At 49.1% G+C, this 23,593-nt stretch overlaps 1 protein-coding gene across 4 annotated transcripts in view; it reads right to left on the bottom strand.

Moving 5' to 3' along the window:
- FARP1 (FERM, ARH/RhoGEF and pleckstrin domain protein 1) overlaps positions 1-23,593 on the bottom strand; it is a 277,332-nt gene that overhangs the window by 16,710 nt on the left and 237,029 nt on the right. For all 4 annotated transcript variants that reach the window (XM_059685013.1, XM_059685014.1, XM_059685015.1 and 1 more), the window contains exons 17-18: positions 5,982-6,063; positions 234-471 (exon numbers count right to left, since the gene is read on the bottom strand). In XM_059685013.1, the coding sequence (XP_059540996.1) occupies positions 234-471; positions 5,982-6,063 (320 nt within the window). The remainder of the gene's footprint in view (positions 1-233; positions 472-5,981; positions 6,064-23,593) is intronic.

The raw sequence follows: 23,593 nt of genomic DNA, 5'->3' as shown, positions 1-23,593 counted from the left end.
CCGCACCAAACCACCCAGGATCAAGGGAGGAAACACGTGCAAAGGCGGAAGGGCGAGAGAGTTCTTAGCGACCCTCACTTTCTTTATGGAAAGAAGTAACAGGTAATATTTGACCAGGTACTAGAAAGCGGTGCCTGCCCCGTGGGACTAGGAAAACCTGGGACACAGCCACAGAGCTCTGCCCCGAGGAGCGCCCCCTGCAGGGCGGGGCGGGCGGTGCCTGCCCTGCTCACCTCGGCAGTCCCTGAAGTCGGCCTCGTTGGGCGGGTTGTCCTTGCACAGCCGCTCCAGGACCTGCTTGTAGTGCATGAGCCGGTGCAGCGGGCGCAGGAGGAAGGTGTTGAGCGGCAGGTAGCACACCTTCTGCAGCTCGAAGTCTCTGCACAAGTTCTCCAGCCGCCGGGAGCTCCGGATGCCGGTCTCCAGCGCCTCCAGAGCCTCGCCGTGCTTCCACAGGTGCGCAGCCAGCGGCTGTCGGGGCCGAAAGACAAGTGGGGAGGGGTCCTGCTCAGCGGAACTGCATGTGCACGCGGCCCGCCCACTGGCCTTCAGAAATGAGGATCACCTCTGCTGTCCTTCATTCCATTAAATCTCACAGGTTTCAAATTTCATGGTTTATTTCATTATACTAAGTTCTTGGGATGAAATAAAAAGCTCTATTAAAGCATTGAGCAGTTTAACATAGACAGGGTTTATGCAACAGGAGACACATTAGAAGTGTACATGTTCCTTTAAAAATCAGACGGGCAAAACTGAGCTCCTTCAGGGGCCTGTGGCTTCCCTCCACGGCCCACAGGATGACAGACAGACCGGGCCACTCAGTACACGTCACACAGTGACAAATACGTATTCCTGACGGACTCCCCGGCTGCCTATGCAGCGAGTGAGTACGTGCCGCAGCCACCTGCTCTGTGGGTTCCAGGGAGCGAGGAGGGTTAGGCATGCTCCCTGCTCCTCTGGGGTCTGAGCCAGTTGCTCAGGACAGAAAACACTGGAGACCATTCTGGATTACCTCATTTTTTCAATCCTTCGCCAAGTCCTACCAGTTCTACCTCCTCAGACCATCAAACCTATGCCTGTCTTCATCCCCATGGTTTCAGGCCTGTGCCGCCCACCACTGTACTGGTGTCTCCACTGGCATCTCTGCCACCACTCCTCACCCCTCCGCCTTATCACACATCAGCCACCAACGCGAACTTCTTACATTAAACTGAGCACATCGCCTCTTGCTTGGACACAAGAGCTCCCACCATCTCGGGACAACCCCCGAGTCTGCAGCAGGTGCTCAGTGCTCTCAGGATGCAGTCCCTCCCACCCTCCATCGTCATCTCTTGCTACTCACCCTGGGCTGCCCACCGAGCAGCCTGCACCGCCCACTGAGCAGCCTGCACCGCTCACCGAGCAGCCTGCATTTGATGGCCCAGAGCCTCTGCATATGACATATCCCCACCCCCGGCCCGCCTCGCCCTGAACGACTTGGCTATCCTCCTGTACTTAATGCTGTTTGTCTATCTAAGCCAGCGGTTCTCAACCTGTGGGTCGCGACCCCTTTGGCGGTCGAACGACCCTTTCACGGGGGTCGCCTAAGACCATCCTACATATCAGATATTTATATTACGATTCATAACAGTAGCAACATTACAGTTATGAAGTAGCAACGAAAATAATTTTATGGTTGGGTCACAACATGAGGAACTGTATTTAAAGGGCCAGAAGGTTGAGAACCACTGATCTAAGCCCTTATCACTAGCCTCCCCTGTACAGTTTATTCTGTGACTTCTTAAAAAATATAGATTCAGAGGAAGTTGCAAAGAAATGCACAGGGGAATCCCATAGACCAGTGATGGCGAACCTTTTGAGCTCGGCATGTCAGCATTTTGAAAAACCCTAACTTAACTCTGGTGCCGTGTCACATATAGAAATTTTTTGATATTTGCAACCATAGTAAAACAAACACTTATATTTTTGATATTTATTTTATATATTTAAATGCCATTTAACAAAGAAAAATCAACCAAAAAAATGAGTTCATGTGTCACCTCTGACACACGTGTCATAGGTTCGCCATCACTGCTATAGACCTTCATCTGGCCTTCCGAATGTAACACCTTGCATAACAATAGCACAATAGTGCAACCAGGAAACTGACACTGGTACAACCCTCAGGGTTTATTTGGATTCCACCAGTTAGTTATACATGCCCTCACTTGTGTGTGCAGGTGCACGTATATGTGTGCGTGTGTGTGCATGCATGTAGTCCAATGCAATGCTATCACATGGGCAGTCCTGTTTGACTTTGAGAGAGTGTATGTCATGTCGCCACATCCTCAAGGCCTCAGTAAACGTCTGTGGCCTGCACGCATTACTGGACAAACGGACCAATGCATGCAGCAGCTGAGGCAGGAGTCCTGCAAGGGTTGAGTGCGTGAAGAGGTGAGCGCACGGTCACTGGAACGCCCAGTAGAATCGGAAGAACGGTGAAAAGGGGTCTGGAAAGACTGTCCAGGGCTAGAGTGTGAGGGCTTCCTCACCAGGTTTAGGGTTTGGACTGTATCCTCCCAACCGCAGAGAGACAAGGAGGGTGTGAGCCCCGTCAGTCTGGCTGTAACATAAATGCTGGTATAAAGGCTCAGTGGGAGGCGAGGAGACTCATGAGGAAGCTGGGAAAGTCATCCGGGAAAGAAAAAAGAGCCAGGAAGGAGAATGTGGCAGGAGTTTAAGAAGGAGCCAGGCCAGGAGGTGAAGGCCTGGGGAGATACACAGCCCAGCCTGGGTGGTGGGTGAAGGTCAAGGTGAAAGGCGAGGAGGACCTCCTTTCTGTGTGTTGAAGTGCCTTTGTGCACATGGGCAGATGTTTCCAGTGGAAGGTCACGGCGTGGGCCAAAGGGCACGATCTGGCTCTCCCTGGCTTTCGGGTGGGGACTGGAGCCCCGCCAGCTCCCTCAGTCCTGTGCAGAGGGTCTGGGAACAGCCGGAGGTAAGGGCCGCATCCCTGCTGAGCCTCTATGGCTGCAGATGAACACACAGGTTGGAACGGGCCGGAAAGACAGTGCAAGCAGGAGATCACCTTAACGCTGGGGACCACAGTGCTACCCTGCGCTTCGGCATCTGCTGCTCCCTTCCACACGTCATAAAAATTCCTGACAACCAACAATAACAACCACAATCATTTTTACAAACCCCAATTCCTCCAAAAGTCTGCGAGTGGCTCTCTGAGCCTCTCCATCTATTTTTGTTTTGCTTGCACAGACCTCTGTGCTATAAACCTCATGGCATCGGCACAATAAGGAAAATGCCAGCACAGCGGAGGAAGCGGACTAAATGCAAAAATGCTAACTCACCAGACTGAGGAGAAAGAACTGCTATGAGTGGAAATCAGGTCTATTTTTAGGTCTTAGGTGCTACGTGAATGGAGAGGAGGGTGGATGTCTATTGAATGTCAGCTCTCCGGGAAGCCAGCAGCTGCCGGAGGGGGACCACAAGGAGAGCTGGTGAACAGGGGTGCTCCGGGGATGGTCCCCGAGGGCTGTGGAATGAACGGCCGGTCTCCACTGCTGCCCCCAGAGGCCCATGGCGGAGTCCAAGCCTCCGTGAAGGGAGTAAGCGTGGGCTTATAATCTCAGATGAAGGGAACACCCTGTGAGAAAAGGCAAAAGTCCCAACTGTGCCGAGGGAAAGTGCAGAACCTGGGAGAAGAGGCTTCCTACAAGAAAATAATTGGGAGGCACAACAGCAACAAAAGCACGTCACAGAAGAGAGCAAACGGGGTCTTTTTAATGAGCGACACAAGCAGCCTGAAAAGGCTGTGCAGTGATTTCAGCTCTATGACATTCTGGAAAAGACAAACTCTGCAGACAGAGAAAGGTGGGTGGTGCCAGGGGTGGAGAGGTGAGGGGTGAACGGGGGGGGGGGGGGGAGCACAGAGGACTTGTAGGCCGTGAAACGCCTGTATGACACTGTCACGGGGGGTACGTGACATTATGCACTCGGCAAAATCCATGGAATGTACAACACAAAGAGTGAATCCTAATGTAAACTATGGATTTAATTAATAATAACGGGTCAATATTGGTTCATCAGTTGTAACAAGTTTGCCCCACAAGATGTGCTAGTAAAAGGGGAGGCTGTGTGTGAGCGTGTGTGTGTGTGTGTGTGTGTGTGTGTGCGCGCGCGCGCGCGCCGATGGTGAGAATATAGAATTATTATATATTATAGTTATTATATAATACATATTAAATTTTTAAAAACCTCCATGGGGAGTGAAAATATGTCTGTTACTATTACATTTGAGTTTTGTACGTCAACCTCACTTGTGACATTAATAATACCATAGTTATAGAAGACCTTTTTTTTTTTGCATGGACTTTTGCAATCCTGATCACTTCCATGGCCTCTCTCTGATATTGCCTAGAGAGGAGTGTGGCTTTTTGAACCCCTTGAAAAAGAAAGCTATACCTCAAGGTCTGTTAAATCATCTTTTTTGTTGCTGTTAATCCTTACCTGAGGACATTTTTCCCATTGGTTTTACAGAGAATGGAAGAGAGAGGGAGAGACAGAGAGAAACATCAATGTGAGAGACACACTGATTGGTTGCCTGTTGCACGTGCCCCAACTAGGGTTGGGGATCAAGCCTGCAAGCGAGGTGCGTGCCCTTGACTGGAATCAAACCCATGACCTTTCATTCCATGGGCCAACGTCCTAACCAATAAGCCCAACCAGCAAAGGGCAAGTACATATCTTGATCTTTAAGAGAAACAGGAAATCTCCTGAGAAGCTTAGATCCTATCTTTTCTGTGCCATGCATCCCCTCCCCCACACACCCTCCCCTCATCCTATCTCATGAGATTACATAATTCTGAAGGGAAAACACTGAACTATAAATAATTTAGCCAGATTTTGGGGGGAATTAATACAGTAACTTTTATTCCATGAGTGCCTTATATGTAGTAGCTCCTCAGCTGGTACCGGTTGGATGGATAGATGGACAGACGAATGGTTGGACAGACTGAAATGGCGAAAGTATGAGCCACCTGCCTTCTCCTGGGAGTTAGCAGCTTGCTCTGGGCAGTTCTTAGTTAAGGTTATTAGACAGGCTCTGGGCAGCCACGATACAGGACGATTGCTTTAACATGCGAACGTAGATGTATTTGTATTCAAAAGATAAATTGTGTGAATTAAAATAGTCTATGTTAAAGGAATTATTCATGGGTTAAAATGGAAACACAAAAATGAAAGTTTCAGACATAAGAGATTGGGCTGATTTCAAAAACGAGGCAGAATATTGACTCAATATGCACTGACTTCTTCGGGCAAGTGTTCGCTCTTCTGCATCACTGTGGATACCGCTGGATGGTACAGATATATCTGCCTTGTCCACTGACTGTTTAAAGTCACAGATCTGACTGGAATTGCTGCACAGCTTTGGAACCAGTATTTTTGTCAAGCTTACAGAGCCAAAACAATTGACAAAAAATGAAATGTTCAGTGAATCAAAGCGTTGTTTACACAATTTTTAAAAATTCTTGTCTTTTTAAAAGAAATAATTTTTATTGTTTTTTAGAGAGAGAGGATGTGAGAGAAGAGAGAGAGAGAGAGACAGAGAAACAACCATTCATTGCCTCCCACACGTGCTCTGACTGGGGACTGAACCTGAACTCTCACTGTACAGAATGACACTGCACCACGTCGGCCAGGGCTACACAGCTTGGAATGACCTGCTTGCTAAAAATACCTGTTGTCTTGGTTATAACACAGAGCTTTTGTACAAAAGTGCTTCTTCCCCCAAAGTGACTGGATTTTCTGTTATGCTCCAAAACGAAATGATCCAGAAAGGCTAGGAGAGTTTACCCTACTTTGCGGTAGGCGCGGTTGGTCACACCAGGCACCGCGTGTTCGTGGAAAGGCTTACGGAGGGCTGACCCCGCAGCCCCAGCGTATTTTCGCTGGGGAATGTGCTCTGCCCCGCCCCCAAAGCAGCGCACCTTCATGGCCTGAACGTTCTTCAGCATGACGTCCCCGATTCTTTGGTAATCTCCTCGGATGTGGGTGTTCGAGCGGCCTTCCCTGGAGGCAGAGACAAGGGATTGGAAACCAAAGGGTGAGCACTGAAAACAACTGGAAAACGTCCAAGCCCTAGGTCGCAACGTATCAAAATTGAGGTCTTCCTTCCCAATTGCCCATTTCTACCTCCTCCTGCTCTGGGTGCCTCAGCGTCAGCGCGGGCAGGAAGCTGTGCAATGACCCCAGTCACTCTGCAGACAGTGAATTCCATTTGCACTTTGAAAGAGACAGGGCAGACCATTTTCTGACCGTTTTAATTCGGTCTCATTTTACATTTTCTTCCCCGCCATCCACGCGTGTTAGTGTCACTGGAACGGCACAGAGATCGCGGTGGTAACAAGCTCAAGAAACCAAGTCCACCCCACAATGGGGACTAACAGATTTGTAAGAAGCAAGACTTAGGCTCAAAAATCAAGGCTCCTGCTCCCAAGAGCCCTTTGCATGAAGCATGCACGGAACTGTGTGAAAAGCCCCCGGGAAGAGAAAAGCATAAATGAGAACGTGCAGGAGACCCACGCATGGAGGTGAGAATGGAAAAATGATCCAGAAGAAGGGAAGGCGAGGGTCCCAGGTACAGAGGCAGGGAGGGGAGGGACCAACGTCCCCCAGACGTGCTGGGTAGGCATTCAGCAGTATTTGGGTATATATTCATATTCCTTATAGTTTAGTTGATATTGATAATCCAGAGGCTTAAATAGCAGAGAAAAAAGTAATGATAACAGTAGCTAGTGCTTATAGAGCACAGCCCACCATGCTGAGCGCATTTAATGCTCACGGCAGAGCATGAGGCAGGGCCATTATCACCCGCATTAAAGAGCTAGAGGAACTCGAGGCACAAAGAAACGGCATCCCTTGTCTAATGCCAGTTATCACAGGACAGCGAGCTCTGTACTCGAGCCCAGGAGTCGAGCTGGAGCCTACACTCCACACGACGACACCACTGCACATCTGTGAATGTTACCTGGTGACAGGGAAGAATTTCTCCGAGACGATTAAAGCATGATTTTCAACAACCAACTAGGCTGATGTCTTCGAACCAACTGTTCAGAGTGGCCAGAAGCCAACTTACTAGTAAATGAAAGGAACGAGTTAAGAAGAGAAAAGGTAACAATCTGGATACGACGCTTCCTGTCGGAAGCGAGAAGTGTTCCGAGTGGGAAAAGCACCTGCCCCACGAGTCAGGCAGGACCGTGGTTCCCCTACGGATGCCTCGCTAGCACACTCCGGCGACGAGAGAGACAGCTTCCCGCTCAGTGGAAGCAGCTGGAGCCTCCAGAACTCCTGACTCCATCCCTGCCTCATTGAGCATCTTGGAGGGGGAAGGAGAGGCAGGGGGGAAAGCACCTGCTACCACAGGGTAGAAACGTCAGGCAGGTACACCCAGAGGGGATGGCTCTTCCCAGCTCCTGGCGGCCCTCCCACACACACCACACCACTGACCTCATGGTTCTAACGGAGCATGTATTGCACATTACATCACACCCAGACCCACTTGGCAATTAAAGCTTCTCTAAAATATAAGAAGGGCGAGCATCCGTTTTGCCCCCAGCTCCTCCTTGCTTCAATGTCTCCCCAAGGCCCTGTCTCTCTAATCTATTGCATTCTCATCCAGCTGGAAGTAGCATTCATTCCGCAACCCTCTGCTCCCTCTTGGCTGCCAGAAGACACATTGCCGGCAGATTGCCCTAATTACTACTCACTTTTATGAACTGAAATATGGATTCTATCCTCGCCACTCCTGCCATGGCTCCGGGGAAGATTGCCATTACCCTCCCAATGACCTAAACCCATGGTCGGCAAACTCATTAGTCAACAGAGCCAAATATCAACAGCACAACGATTGAAATTTCTTTTGAGAGCCAAATTTTTTAAACCTCAACTATATAGGTAGGTACATTGTTATTAACTTAATTAGGGTACTCCTCAGGCTTAGGAAGAGCCACACTCAAGGGGCCAAAGAGCCTCATGTGGCTCGCGAGCCACAGTTTGCCGACCATGGACCTAAACCATCGAGGCAGCACCACTCCGATCCCTGGCCAACCTCTCTGGGCTAGTTGGCCCCAAACCTCCTGGTTCTCTGTTCTTTAGCTTCCGGAAGCCTCTTTCCAGGCTCCCGGACTCCTCTGTAGGTCAGTTCGGCAGCCGTCTTTGGCAACCCCTCCTCCTCAGGCTCCTCCTAGGCTATCTGGGTTCTTTCGGTGGTTATCTTCTCTCTTCACTTCCTACTTCTTTATGCCACCCTCCTATGCCACATGGTTTCAATTCACTTTGTACCTACTGACCCAAGTACTATATTTCTTACACCTTCCAGAAGGTTCTACATGCAGGACCCCACAGGTATCTCAAACTCAACAGGCTCCACAGTGTTAATTATCTTGTTGCCTCCAATCTTCTTCCTACATTTTCTTCCTTAAAGATGTACCTGTTCTGCCCCCACCTCAAGCTAGAAATCTCAATTATCCTCACTCCTCTGTGTCTCGCATCCACACCCATCGAGTCAAATTCTACCCCCGAATGGAGAATGCTCCTGACGCAGACTCCCCTTTGCTGTGGAGACAGTCCTCAGCCCATTGCTAATCTCCGCACAGTGCTCCACCCCATCGGCTGCAGGGTTGAGGGACCTCTGGATTTTTGGCAAATACTGGTAGTTATTCACCCAACTGCTATGGAGAAGTTAATTGTCTGGCCATTCTGTTGATCCTGATGTGTGACTGGGTTTGTTGAGAATTTGCTGGGAGAAGAAAGGAGCTCTAGCCCGGAGCGGCGGCTTCCTGCTGTTTATAGCCACCGGCCCCTGCACCTGCCCATCATCACACTGCTTCTAGGAGCTGGAAGGTTCTCCTTCCTTCTCCCCAGTGCCCCCGTCCTTCCCCCCACGCCTGAACAACTAAAGAGGACCCAGCAACTGAGCCAGATGACTTGATTTTGAATTAATGCCACACATCAATCGAAGGAGGCAAGACACAATTTAGACTTGGTTTGTGGGAATGCAGCTATTACCTGGGACTTAGGTAGTCGACCCCTGGACTTTCAAATGGGCATGCCATTTGACAACGCACATAAGATTGTTAGCTGGAAGGACGTCATTTAGGTATTTTAGTGACGGCCGCGTGGGTTGGGTGGGCAAGGGGAGAAACGGGGGTCTCCGGCTTCCAGGAATAACGAGCAATTTACTCCCTTGCACAGATAACGCCGGGCCCGAGGGAAACCGAAGCGCTGGCACGCAGACGCAGGCGAGGGACCGAGAGCAGGGGTGGAAGCCAAACTTCCCTGACTTCACTTCCTTTCTTCTTGTGCCAAGAATTTATCAAAAGAAAATGTTCTGATGTTAAAACCCTAAACCGAAGGGGACATTCTTCCTGCACAGGCTTGCTAGCAGAGCCCTATCTGTTTCTCTAAGTCTGTAGCATCTTTCATTTTAGAAACTGCTCTGGGTCAGTATCACCAGTCCTGTGTTGCAGGGAAGACCGATATCAGCGGGCTGGGCCTGTGAAGTTAATGCAGCTGGTGCAGGCAGCTCTGCCTCCCACCCGCCCGCCCCTCCCCTCCCCTCTGCAGCACACGCACGTCCCAGCCCTGCAAGGCTCAGCATCCGAGTTAGGCCATGGGAAAGGGGACAAAGCCCGAAGCTCCCGCTGCCTCCAATAGCAAGTCCATCATGTTTCCACTTCCTCTACATGTTAAAGCCACCAAACCCACAAGCCCAAAGCATGTGCTTTATTGTGAAGAGCTAAAAGGTCATGTTCTTATCGGGAACATGAAAAAGTAATTACAACTCTTCCGGAACATCCTCCGGATGTAACCTCACAAGAAAAGGGCCCTTGTTTAGAAAGCAGGGCCACATACTTGCTGTGTGTGTAATTACCGCACAGCAACAAAGCTGAAAATTCTTTTGACAATTTCACTTTGGAAACCCATGTACTGAGTAGCCTCCCAGATGCTACATTCTGACTCCTCACCATGACTCATGCACTCCCAGGATCAACAGCATGTGGTCTCAGCACAGGGCTGAAAACAGATACACACATAGCCCCCAGCGCCCCCCCGCCACTCCCCACCCCCCGCATCTCCGAGACTTGGACCCTCCGGAATGCTTCATTGACTACTACCTGAGCTGGTCAGTAACTCAGCAGCAGCCAGACCAGGAAGGAGTAGGGAAAGGATAGGAGAACGAGGATCAGTTCCCTGGAAGGCCTGGGAGGCCGTCTACCTGTCTACAAGCAGGGTGGGGCCACCTCACAGGGCCTTGACTCTGCCTGTCTACTGGCTGTAGATGCAGATGGGGGGCCAGGCCAACGGGATAAAGCACCACTCTGCCGCCCCTTTCACACACACCCAAGGTCGATATAAAATCCATGTGGAACCCTAAAAGAAACTGAATGTGCAGCGTGCTGATGACCTTGCAGGCAATACAATCCCCGCCTAGGGAGCAGGCACCCTAGGGCCCTGCCCCCTCTGGTGTCAGGAGATTCCTTACAGGGAAAGTGACCAGTGAGTGACGCGGGCTCTCCCCGCAGCCAAGGGTGAATCCAGGCTTGCTAGTAAACACGCGGCTCTTCCCTTCTCCTCCCAACAAAGCAGAGTCATCTCAGTAGAGGAAACACAACAGCAGCCTGTGCACTGGGGAGCTGGAGGGCTGACGTTTCACCTGGCGCTGTACCTAGGTGCTCCCTGAGCCTGGGAAAATAGATTTAACTTTGTCAGAGGCCTCTTTGCAAAACAAACATCCCATCCTCATGATTTCTATGATTCTAAATGAAAAAAATAAATTACTTATGCTGGTGTATCTATATTAAGTAAAAGAATAATGCATAAATATGTGAATAAAAACCAATCTTCCACTAATATGTGGGTGGGGAGGTGGCTAGGTTAAAAAAGCTAACAAATTAGCCAGAGTAATAGATTATGCTCAGCTTAATGACTAGAATACCTCCTGAGAAATGCGTGGTTAGGCAGTGCCATCATTGTGCCAAAATCGCAGAGCGCACTTACACACACATCGCAGATGGGATGGCCCACCACACACCTAGGCTAGATGGCACAGCGCACTGCTCTTGGCCTACAGGCCTGTACAGCAGGGGTGGGGAACCTTTTTTCTTCCAGGGCCATTTGGATGTTTATAACGGCATTTGCAGGCCATACAAAATTGTCAACTTAACAATTAGCCTGCTATATTTGGTCAAACATTTACAGCAAACTTTTTTTTAATATAAGTAAAAAGATTATACTCTAAAATAACGATCGATTGTATATTAAATACATAAACCAGTGGCATAGCCATTTATTACCAAGTATTAGGTGCTGTACATAGTGTGTGCTACCCCTTACAGACCTGCGGCAGAGCAGGCTTGTTTACACCAATCACCACTAACGTGTGAGTCATGCGTTGTGACTGGACATTACGGTGGCTATGTCACTGGGCAACAGGAGTTTTTCAGCTCCATTATAATCTTACTAGAGGCCCAGTGCTCAAATTGGTACATGGGTGGGGGGGTCTCTAGGCCTGGCCAGCAAGCGGAGCCGATCAGGGCCACGGGAGGTAGGTGGGAGGTTGGCTGGCAGCAACCAGTTGACTGGTCGTTCGGTACCTTAGGCTTTTATATATATAGATGGGACCACCATCATATACACAGTCCACTGTTGACTGAAATGTCGTTATGCAGCACATGACTGTTATAGATATAGGACACATTACTCACATGTACTATATGTGGATTTCAAGATTCTTTGCTGGATTCCTATATCCTTTGAAATCCCTGGAGTGGAAAAGCCCATTTAAATATTCCCTCACATCCCTCCTTGCTGGGGAGATGTTTGTACAAGAGCTGCTTTCACTGGACCAAGGCGCTCAGGTTTCCTGGGACAGCTTCAGGTAAGAGAAGCATTGTGTCCACGGCACCTTCGGCACATGCCCGCTTCCTGCGCTCGGCTCTTTCTGCCCATCAGTGTCACCACTGGGTTGCTTAAAGCCATGCCTCCTCTTCTACTGTGGTTTAACCCCAGACCCAGTTCAGCAAGGGGAGCAAAAGTTATACCCACTCATGGGCAGGTGGGACCAGACCCAGATGGGACCCGATGTGGTCACCTGGGGTCAGTCCTGTGAATGAGCCACATGTTAAAACGCAGCGAAACAGTGTTTCCAACTCTTCAGTGACCTGGACAGCGCTCCCTCCCAAGTGTTTTCCGCAGGTGCCCACCTGTGACTCGGGCAACTGAAAATATCCTGCTTATTTTCTAAGACAAGCAGCTTGCTTTCAGAGCACGGGGACTTTACAGTCAGGAATAACGCAGATAATCCAAGAAAAGCTAGCCCCCACATATGACTGACAAGGTGTATGATAAGGAAACCGTCGCCACCAACCACCCTCCCTGGCACCCTGGGTGGACAGCGGTGAGCAGGGGGGAGGGGAGCAGAAGATAGAGGGAAGATCGGTGACCCTGGAGCGTCTTTCTTGCCTTTGAAACAAACAAATGTAAAGCTTTAAACCTTAAATAAATGTATGTAAATTAAGTCAGTGATTCCCCTCATGGGATAGCCACAATACCTGTCCTGTCCTAACTTCCTCGTCTTCCTTGCATGCGTACTCTCCCAAGCGCCTCCGAGGGAGGCCACACTGCCTTGTCTCCAACGACTTTCACGGCTACTGACTGTGAAGGCAGGGACTTCGAACCCCTTGTGCACCGTTTTGTTTTTACAACCAATGAAAATCTTCTTCACACAAAGTTTTTACACAAGAGAAGTAGCCCAGTCCTGGCCGAAGCGGGAGTGGAGGCTCAGAGCACTTCCCTGGAATCCCGCTTTTTGATAACCACCTCAAGGACTCGAGGTCTAAGAAGGTGGGAGGCGAAGGACACAGGGTGCTGGCGTGCGGTCGTGATGGGGAGGGAAGAGTGTGTCCGCTGTCTTTCTTCCACTCCACTGTGCCTCCCCTCCGAGCCTCTCAGACTGTGCTGCCCAGTGCAGTCTCCACATAAGGTTACTTAAATATTTACTTTACTTAGGATGAAATGAAACGTAACGATCCAGTTCCCCAGCCACAGGCACCGTATTTCAAGTGCACAACAGCCACATGAGACCAGGGCCTCTTACACTGACCTATGCAGGCATAGAGTATTTCCATTATCACAGTAAGTCCTACCGGAACAGAACCAGAGAATGAGTAACGTCAGTAACGACTTGTCCAGCCGCCGGGTTCATTCCTGGCCTCCAGGGAAAGTAAGCAATGGGATGCAGTCCTGCCAGCTTTACAGGGAACTATTTCCCTGCAAGGCCCTCTGCCTCCGAGAGCCGCGTTTTCCATCGGGGAAATACAGGGTAATCCCACGAGGCTGTTTCGATTATCAAATGAGATAATTTAAGGGAAAATGCTTTAAAAGATGCTGGGGGAAAAAAAAAAAGCAAGGTGCTTTACTGTATGCGTATTTCCAGTCTTAAAAGAAAGCCATGGTTTTCTTTTAACGCCTCTAGAACACTGACGACGACTTCTGTTCTGAGAGAAGTGTCAGACACTCATTGCTCTCCTGTCTTGGCATAAGTAGAAGATAGAACAGGCTCGCTCGTGCTCTCCCAGGCCCTGCTGCCCAATCTCATCAGGCTGGTTCTGGCTGCCACCTGGACACAGAGCAGAGGATATACGTAGGATGCAAGCCCAAGAAGAATGGACACTGTGGCCTGCTTTGTTCACTGAAGAGTGAGAAGTGACAGATATATAGTTGGGACGCAATAAATATTCGTTGAATAAACGAAAGAAAGCCCTGGCCAAGTTTGCTGACACAAGGATTTGCATGGATCCTGATGCAGAACACACAAAAAAGCAGAACTCGGGCTCTTTTATTGATGGCATTATTGTAAGGAAGAGTGTAGCTCTCAGGACAGTGCCAGAGTGGGAGCAGGGCTGGCGGGTGGCGGGGGGGAGGGTGGTGGCTGCAAATTTTTTATTGGGGAGGGTTTTAGCTACTGTGTGTTGACTGCCACCAGGTTCTAGAAACTGTGCTAAATGCTTTACAAACCCCTTCACCCATCACAGGCAAGATATCACTGTCTCCACTTCCCAAGTAAAGAAACTGAGGCTGAAAGGAGTCAGTGACGTGCCCCAGGACACCCAGTGGTAAACACGGATGGCGCTGGGACTCGAAGTCAGAGCTGCCTGACTTCAAAGCCTGTTTGGGGACCATTTATGTCCCTCAGGCAGAGGGACAGGTCACACAAGAATGTCCCAGGAGAAAGGCACCGCTGCTGATTCTACTCTAAAAGGAGTCGAGTTCTCATTGCCCCTTGCACATGCACTTGGGGGCGTCAGGAGACCTCCTCACCGGGGCAGTCACTGTTACTCCAGGAAATGATGACACGATTCTCCACAGTCAACCAACCTTGACAAATATGTGGATCTTGGGCAATAACAAGATAATGCAGAAATGAGACGCTTTCCTTATGTGGAAGTGGGAGGTAGTACAGATACCAGCTTCAGGGGGACCAAAGCTTTCCTATCAGGTACACTATCCGCACGGGCAAAGCCGGCCTCAGCCACCGGCAACCTTTACAAAGTACGGAGCCAGGTCTGATCCACTCCTCCTGATGCAGAGATGGAGCCGCCTCTTGGGACTGAGGGTGTGTGTGCATGTGTGTGCACATGTGTGGAACACGGCGTGCGCTCAGGCCTGGCTCAAATACCTGTCTCAACCACAAGGGGACACTGCCCCTTTGGGAGAGGATGTTCCGAGAAACTGCTTCTGATCGAAGGTAGAGCTTCCTTTCTGGGTGGTGGAGGGAGACCGGGTGGGTGGTGGTCACTGCAGGAAACCCAGGGGCCTGTCAGGACAGTATCCCAGCCGGCCCCGCCTACGGGAACCTCAGGTGTGCATGCAGTGAGCTCACAGCAGCAGGCAGGCCCACCACGGGGATTCCTTTCCAGCATTTTCCATAATGATCCCAACTCAAACATGGGCTGGGCCAGGCAACAGGTGTTAATATCAAACATATTCCCCTCGGTGGTGGGGGAGGGAAGTGCAGCAGCTCACCGACTGGGATGACCGCCCCCAACACCCCTTCCTCGGCCACTTCTGAAAGGTAAAAGGGCTAGTTTCACTTCCCATCTGCAGAGTATAAAGCCCTGAGACCTCCCAGACTGTTGGGCAATAAAGGAAAACAATAATGGAAGATGAAAAGAGCCTCCAAGAATGAGGAACAAGAGAAAAAGTGAAACGTGAGCGCTGTGAGGTCTGCCCTCAGATGAAAAAGGCACTTGGAAAACCCCAGGCTCGCCCCACAGTCTGAATCAGTAAGAGCTGAGCTCTCCCCTCAATGTAAGGATGGTGCTATCTTTAAAATGGGGTCCTCAGTGCACTTTGACCCGCCGAGGCCTGGCTGCCAATGGCCAGAATGGAAACCCTGCAGTGAGCAAGCATGTGGCCCCCGAGGCTCATCCAGGCCCTGAGCTTCACATGAGTTCATGCAGGAAAACACTGGTCAGCACCTCACACAGTAACTACACGACCAGAGGCCCTCAGGACGAGGCACTGTTCTGAGGTCTCTGCTTACATATTATCTCTCTCTATAAAAGCCTAAGTGTCTGACCATCTGACCAGTAGCTATGACATGCAATGACCACCAGAAGGCAGATGCTCAACGCAGGAGCTGCCAAGCTGTGGTGACTTGGCAGCTGCAGTTCTTAGGTGACACACCTGGAACCAGAGAGGAGGGAGCCCGATTCTGGGGTGCATCACTGAGAACCTCCCTCTTGCAATCTGGGACCCCTTCGGGGATGTTGGAGAGCCGGTTTTGGCCCCATCCCCGCAGGCCAGGCTGAGGGACCCCACCTGCAGACTCCCTTCAAGGCACAGGCTGCACCAGGTGCAGCTAGCCGGGGAGGGACCTCGGGAAGTTGGCTCCAGGGCGTGTCCGCCTGTCTTGCCCAGTCCCACCCCGCCGGCCACCTTCTAATTAATTTCCTTTCAATGTGCATGAATCTGTGCACCGGGCCTCTAGTAAATATATATATTGTCTTAACCACTGTTAAGGGTACAGCTCAGTGACCTTAAGTATGTTCACGCTGTTGTGCAGCCACCACCTTCACCCATCCCCAGAGCTTTTCATCTTCCCAAACGGAAACTTCGTATGCCCCATTTCCCTCCCTGGCCCCTGGCAACTACTGTCTATTTTCTATCGCTGTGTATTTATCTATTCTAGGATCCTCGTGTAGGTGGAATCATACAATACCTGTCCTTTTGTGCCTGGCTTATTTCACTGAGCTTCATGTCCTCGAGGTGCGTCCATGCGGTAGCATGTGTCAGAATGTGCTCCCTTTCTACAGCTGAAAAATATTCCAAAGTGTGGGTGTCCCACATCTTCTGTACCCATTGACGCATCAGGGGACTTCTGGGCTGTTTCCACCTTTTGATGACTGTGAGTTATGCTCTAGGAACACTGAGGTACAAGTATCTGCTGAGTCTCTTGTTCCATTACTTTATATACCTTGGCGTGGAATACTGGATCATAGGGTAATTCTGTTTAATTTTTTGAGAAAAATATTTTTGTCCTATGATTGTTCCTTGGGGCTACTATTAAAGTGTTCTGCCCGGCCGACGTGGCTCAGTGGTTGAGCACTGACCTATGAGTCAGGAGGTCATGGTTCAATCCAGCCTGGGTTGCATTGTGGGCTTGATCCCCAGTGTGGGGTGTGCAGGAGGCGGCTGGTCAATGGTTCTCTCTCATCATTGATGTTTTTATCTCTCTCTCCCGCTACCTTCCTCTCTGAAATCAATAAAAATATATACTTTTAAAAATGTTACACTTTGGGGGAGATGTGGATGAAATAGTTTCTGACCACTCAATCATCTCCACTCCACTTCAGCCACTGCAGTGTCTTGGTGAGATAAAAACAGTCCACCTGTAAACTTCCTGATCACAACAGCCTGCAAGCCTGTCACCCCGAGAGAAAAGCCCTCAAGCCCTCAAGGATGCCCCTCATCTCTCTGCCCTGGAGAACGCCCTCTGTCTTGAGCCTTCTCCCGCACACCAGGGACCTCCTTCCTGAAACTACCTCTGCCCTCCCATCTTCACTCTCCAAGACCCCCCCTCCTCTCATATCCCTACCCCTCCTCTTGCTTTTTCAAGTCTCGCTGGCGTCTTCTATTGCCTTGGATGGCTCTTGCTCTGCCATAAGCTCCATGGATGGAAAGTTGTCCCAAAGGTGTATTCAATACACACCTGGCTCTGTAGCTGCAACCATCTCTTCCTTAAAGATTGGATTCTTCTTGAGAATAATTCCCAGACCCGCACCTACAGCGGATTTCTTTCCCAAGCCTGAGACTAGCAACTGCCTGCAGAACTTCACTACGGAGCCCTTACCATCGCCGTGCCCCAAAGCAAGCTCCTCTTTCCTCTCTTACTTGCTTCTTCCTTTCTCTCTTCATTTCATGACCATCCTCCCAGTCAACTGGGTTCCAAGCTCTAGGGGCCTCCCCTTCCCTCCTCTGTCCCTTGAGCCCTGACTTGTCTGCTCACTGACATCTCCACTTCCAGTCTTTCCAGTCCTCCTGCCTCCTTCGATTTCTGCACTCCTTCCAAGGGAACTGCCTCAAGTTTCTTTAAAAAAAAAAAAAAAAAAAAGGCAGCTGGTCCTTCTTGGGAACTGTGTGCCCAGAGCCCGTCAAAGGGCCTCTTTGCAGGACTCTTCCCTGGAGCCCAGCTCCCCGCCAGCTGCAAGCCGAGCTCTGCACACTGCAGAATCCGCCAGGGCACCCGGTACCAGGCAGGTCTTCATCCATCTCTGGGGAGTGACTTGGCCAGGGCTGGGCTGTGCAACTCCCGCCTGAATGCCAAAGGTTGAAGTGACCTCCTCTGAATGATTGGAGTAGCTGAGGAACACGTCCCTGCTCTCAAAAGGATGAGCATTCTTCATGTTCTCAGAAGTCATCAAACCTGTTTCTTTGTTTTTGAGGAAACAGAAGCTCGGGCTTTGCCAGGAGGCAACAGTCCACCCTTTTCTGGGGTGTGCATACTTAGGGGAACGCACCATTTGGACAGGGGCAGGTGTGTTTACTGAGCTGGGGTTCAGCTAATCATTTAGGGAAACTTCCTGGTAATGTTTCTCCCCTATAATTTCCCGCAGTTGATGGAAGTGTATGGCTGCAAAGGAAAGCATGGCGGCTGCCATTTAAGTGCCAAACTCTGGGGAACTTTAGGCGCACAGTAAACTTCAGATTTCTTTCCGTTAAATAATAGTTTAAAATCTCATTGAATAAAGTCTAGGGTTTAGTTAATAGTAGTGGCCAACCCTGGTCTCTTAGTTTTGATGAATAAGCAAGGTGAAGTTAGACTCTGACATCAGGGGAGGAGGGCGGGTGAGGGATGTGCAGCAACTACTGTCTTGGCAACTTTTCTGTAACTCCAAAATTATTTCAAACTAAAGAGTTTATTTAAAACAACGATCAGCTTTCCCCCTTTCGATGTGTGGAGCAGAAGACTGAGCCCCTTCACAAGCAGGGTCTCACTGAGTGCAGGGAAGGGCCGTATGATGTGAAGACTGCAATCCGCATTTTACAAAAGAAATGAAACTGCAAGGGCCATGGACAGCGAGACACAGGCCTCAGGTGGTGTGGTGGTGAATGCGGATCGCAGTCACCCCAGCCTGCACGAGCCAACCCATGCTTTTCATGTCATAGCATGTGTACACACACACACACACACACACACACACACACACACACACACACACTTACATATGGTCTGTCAGTCGTAGCTCAGTGTGAACTCTTGTCTTGGTGAACTTTCCTGTGTCCATCCTTCTCACTGACTATATTCACTCACAGGCTGCCTCTTCTGTGCAGGCACTGACAGCACACGTGTCCTCCAAGGCAGACCTGGCCTGGGCCTCCTGCCCCTACAGGCCCGCCCCCTCCTCTGAGAACCCAAGTCCCAGTGGGCAAAGCCTGACGCTCTCGGAATCACCCACCCGCCCACTCATGTGTTCATTCATTGCGTGAAGAAGAAAGCAACAAGAGTGATAATCAAAATGCAAATCAAAGGATCACAGGATCTCAGGTTTGTCGGAAGCAGCCACATCGGTGGTTCCAGAAAAGGTAGTCATCACAGCTATCTCAGAAGCACTGTAAGAAACAAGCACCGGGCTCTCCCCTCAATGACCTGATTCCGGAGGGCTGGAACGGCCTGGAAGTCTGTATTGTTCCAAACTTCCCTTCCCCTAACCCCAGGTGACCCTGATGCACAGCCAGGTTTGGGGTTGCACCCAATAAATCCTGCAAATAGTCAACCTCTGCTCAAGGAGCCCCGAGTTGGGGGGGTGGGGAGCTCATCACCTGGGAGGCAGCTTCTCAATGCTAAGCTGAACTTGGTGTTCTGAAGCCCTTTTATGTATTCAGACACAATGCACCTCTTTGGAAATCCGATCCTTTCTTTAAGGGAAGAAGACATATACTCCCTTTATCATCCATCAACCTGAAGAGAGTCCATCATATTTTCTAAAAACTTCTCTCTTCTAGACCAAATGCTCATAAGTTCCAACAATCATTTTTAAAAAATAATTCTTTATTGTTGAAACTATTACACATGTCCCCTTTCTCCCCCGTTAACCCCGCTCCAGCCCATCCCCGCCCCCCACCCTAGGCACTCACCGCCCCACTGTCTGTGTCCATGGGCCATGCATGTATGCATACAAGGCCAATAATCATTGAAAAAAAATAAAATGCATTCTCTAATTATTCCATTTCAAATGTGAAACTCCGAACTGGGCAGAGTATTATGAGCCATGACGTTTCAAGGGGAAATTGTCTTCCATGCTCCGGTCCCTGTCTAGTGCGGCAGTCTAGGGCAGAGGGTCGTGACCTTGCTACATGTGGGAGTCACCAGGGAAGCTTTAGTCACTACGGATGCTTAGGCCTCGCCTCTCAGGGATTCTCATATAACTGCTCTGGGGTTCTGCCTGGAGAGCGAGATTCTTTAAGCTTCCAGGTGATTTTAAAGAGAAGCCAATGTTGACAACTACAGATACAGACACTGGCTTATCTCCATGTTATTCTATCTGCTCACACCAAACTCATTCTCATTCAGCCTTTTGCCATTAGTCCCTGTCAAGCCAGGTCCTCCTCATCATGCACTGGAAGAATTGATTAGTTGAACTGAGTCACAGACTTTTACATTTATTCCTGAGACACGTCATCAATTTGGTTTGGGTCCACTCTTGCAAGGCTACTGAAGGTCATGTCAACTGAGCTGCACATGGACTATCTGCTATCCCTCTGGCTTTGAGTCTTTTATATGCTTTCTGGTATTTTCAAGTAAAACATGAATAAAATTATAGAACTTTGAAAGAGACTCTACTGAAAACCCTCTAGAAAACAAATGTCAGCAGCTGTTTTTTTTTAAGCAATTGGATATTCTTTCACAGACAAGGTCCAGATGCTAAAGATTTACCGTCACGGATAAATCCAAAGGAATGGCATTTATTTCCAGAATGAAATACCGCTCTCCAACGTTCTCTATAGTGGCAAGAGCTAGTGAAAGCCACCATGCTGCGCTGCCAGGTACTGTCAACTGATGCAATGTCCTATGTGTGACCTCCCCAACATTACTTAAGTCTTGTGGACTAAACATGTCATAGGGACACCAGCACTGAGTCTACAGTGTATACAGGTATATACCCCAAGCTTTCTCTGTCCTTGAACCTGTGATCAGTGACCATGTGTTTCAACCACTCAGGTCATTCTTACCTGTGTTTCTGCAGCTCATGTGCTGCCTTTTAGCCTCAACACTGATGTTAGTCACCTAATACCTGTAGCAATGTGCCACACATCCAGATCGAAATGTTGGGATGGTGGCGATTTATATATTAGGCATGACAACGTATCCTGCTGGGTTGGGAAAGTTAAAAACATGCTGGTTCAAGGTCTAAATGAAAGTGGTCATTAGTTCTGGCAGTATTAATGAAATATTTTTTTCCAAGTGACAAGGGGCTGGCATTGGCTGTGTCTACAAAGCTGTTGGTAACTCTGAAGGAGCCCGAGCCCCTGGGGTTTGCATGCCAGACTTGGCTCCCATTGTCTCCCTTTCCCTGCTCTCCTGGGGGTGGTGGGCGGTGGGGTAGGGGACGGAAACACCGTTACAAGGTGTGGCATCTGCTGCTGGGATCTGGTGGTGCACAGAGCCCAGTGGAGCAGGCTGGGAGCGATCATGGCGTGTGGGTTTCCTACAGAATGCTCACAAATATCCTGCCCTGCTGCTTTGGTGCTGAGTGTGTCGCCTCCTCTAAGGCTGACTCGGTTGGGGAGGAGTCCAGCTCCAGGTGGAGCTGGTGAGATATTTATCATAATTTGGAGAAGCAGAGGCCACTGCTCGACCTTTGGAGCATGAGCACGGAGCCAGCTGTCCCATGCAGGCAGCGGGCTGTGCTGGAAGGCCAGCTGGCTTGAGTCTGCACCAGATGTTCCCGAGCATCGTCTGAAGGTCCTCCCCGCTTCATATCCTCTGTGTGGTCTGGTGCTAGCCCCGTGTGTTTCTATAGCAACCTTAATAATTTTTTTTATTTGCTTATTTTATTTTTTTAAATTACAGCTGACATTCAATATTATTTTGCAACCTTAATGAGTAGTAAGGAACACGGTCAGTTTCAAGAACATATGCTCACACGAAGACCTGCTTGAGAAGGCAGGGATGGGCAGCATGTGGCCAGGCTGTGGATTAGTAGAGAAACCATTTTTGGATGGAGATCACACATCTGTTAAGTATAATATCTCAACTTAGCTTCTTTTGGAGCGAAAGAATAGTTTTAAGTTTGTACTTATTTTTTTCACCTAATTACCTAAAAGCAAATATCAAAGCTGATGTCTGTATGTGGGCAAAGGGTCAGTATGATATGTTTTTCAATATATTTTCCTTTTTATCTCCTATTTTGCATTTAAAGTGAAAATTGTAAATGTTTGAAATAATTGCTTAAAAAACAACAACGACGCTCTGAGCCCTGGGAAGGTGAAGACTACGTTGGCATACGTCTCACTGGCCAGAAAACCAACTGTTGGCAGGTTTCTCCTGAGCTGTGAAGTCTTTGCCTCCATTGTGATAGCATCATTCAACTCTGCAGGGATGATGAGGCCACAGGGCAGGTCGCAACCGCGAGTTTCCAGGTAGACTAACTTGGGAAGGTAAAATTAAGTTGGATGATGTAGAGTTTTTTTGGGTTAATTTTGAAAAGTGGTGTTTCTCTTCTACTCACAGCACCAAGCTTGACTAAGACTTCCAATCTCTCCCCATGCTCAGTGAGACTGACCTGTACCTGTTATTTCTCATCCTGGCAGTACTCTCCGCCCTGAGGCATCTTAGGGCGGCCTCTCACCTTTCCGTCACAGGAAAGAGAAATGGGCAGGAATTGTCTCTAGGTATCAAGAACAGACAAAGCCGGATCCCTGACCACCTTCACTTCATAGCAAAAGGAGCAGCTCTGCTAACCGGCTAAGCTGATGCTTGAACCCATGGCCTGGGATCACCTGGGAAAGACAAACTCATCCCGGCTCCTCCAGGCCCTACGTCTAATGTCCTGGAGACCACTTTCAACCAAATTCTCACCTGCGGTAAGGATGCAGTATATAGTGGGTTCCATTTCTGCCAAAAACACAGTGGAAGCCTTTTGCTATTTCTCTCCTGGCATTTTTTAAATGCGTGTTTAGTAGACTGTCAACTCCCTCTGTATCTACATATAACTGTGTTAACAAACCCCAGAAGAATTTTTCTCAAAAACGTTCTACTTGAGGTAAGGGTGTCTCAGGTTTTGCATTATATAGCACATGGTCTTTCCTGCTTTTCCGCTCCACACTCTCCTCCCATATTAATGTTTACTTGGTTTCATAAACAGACAACCTTATTTATAAAAAAATCTACTATTCATGGACATTTAGGTCATTCCTAATCTTTAAAAATATCTTTATTGATTTTTAGACAGAGAGGGAGAGGGAGAGAGAAACATCAACGTGAGAAGGAAGCGTCGATTGGCTGCCTTCTGCACACCCCCTATGGGGGATCGAGCCCACAACCCGGGCATCGAGCTTGCTACTTGGACATGTGCCCTGTCTGGGAATCAAACCTGCAACCCTTCGGTGCATGGGATGATACCTAACCAATTGAGCACACCGGCCAGTGCCATTTCCAATCTTTTAATCCTGCCATAAAGCTCTCTGTCATGCCATTTCACATATTAAAATGCATCCTTAAGATAAACTGCTAGAAACAGGACTCAAGGTGTGTGTGTGTGTGTTGCAGAGGACTCTGTATCTTTCAAAGCACTTTTGAACACTGTGAAATATAATACTGAAAACTGCATCATGAGATATACAGACACTTAACAAGTAACTATAAAGCAAGCACCAATGAAGTATTACCAACACCCCTAAAAGTTCCTCCCAGACGTAACTACTACCTTTACTTCGTGACATTCATTTAATGATCATACAAAAACATGCATTGTGAAGAATTGTAAATCCAGGGGAAAAGATTCAGGATGAGATCTACATACATGTAGAACCTAAC

Source organism: Myotis daubentonii, chromosome 2, assembly GCF_963259705.1.
Source record: "Myotis daubentonii chromosome 2, mMyoDau2.1, whole genome shotgun sequence".
In the NCBI taxonomy this organism is placed as follows: domain Eukaryota; kingdom Metazoa; phylum Chordata; class Mammalia; order Chiroptera; family Vespertilionidae; genus Myotis; species Myotis daubentonii.
Note: the sequence above shows the minus strand (reverse complement) of the source record. Positions and strands in the feature narration are given on the sequence as shown.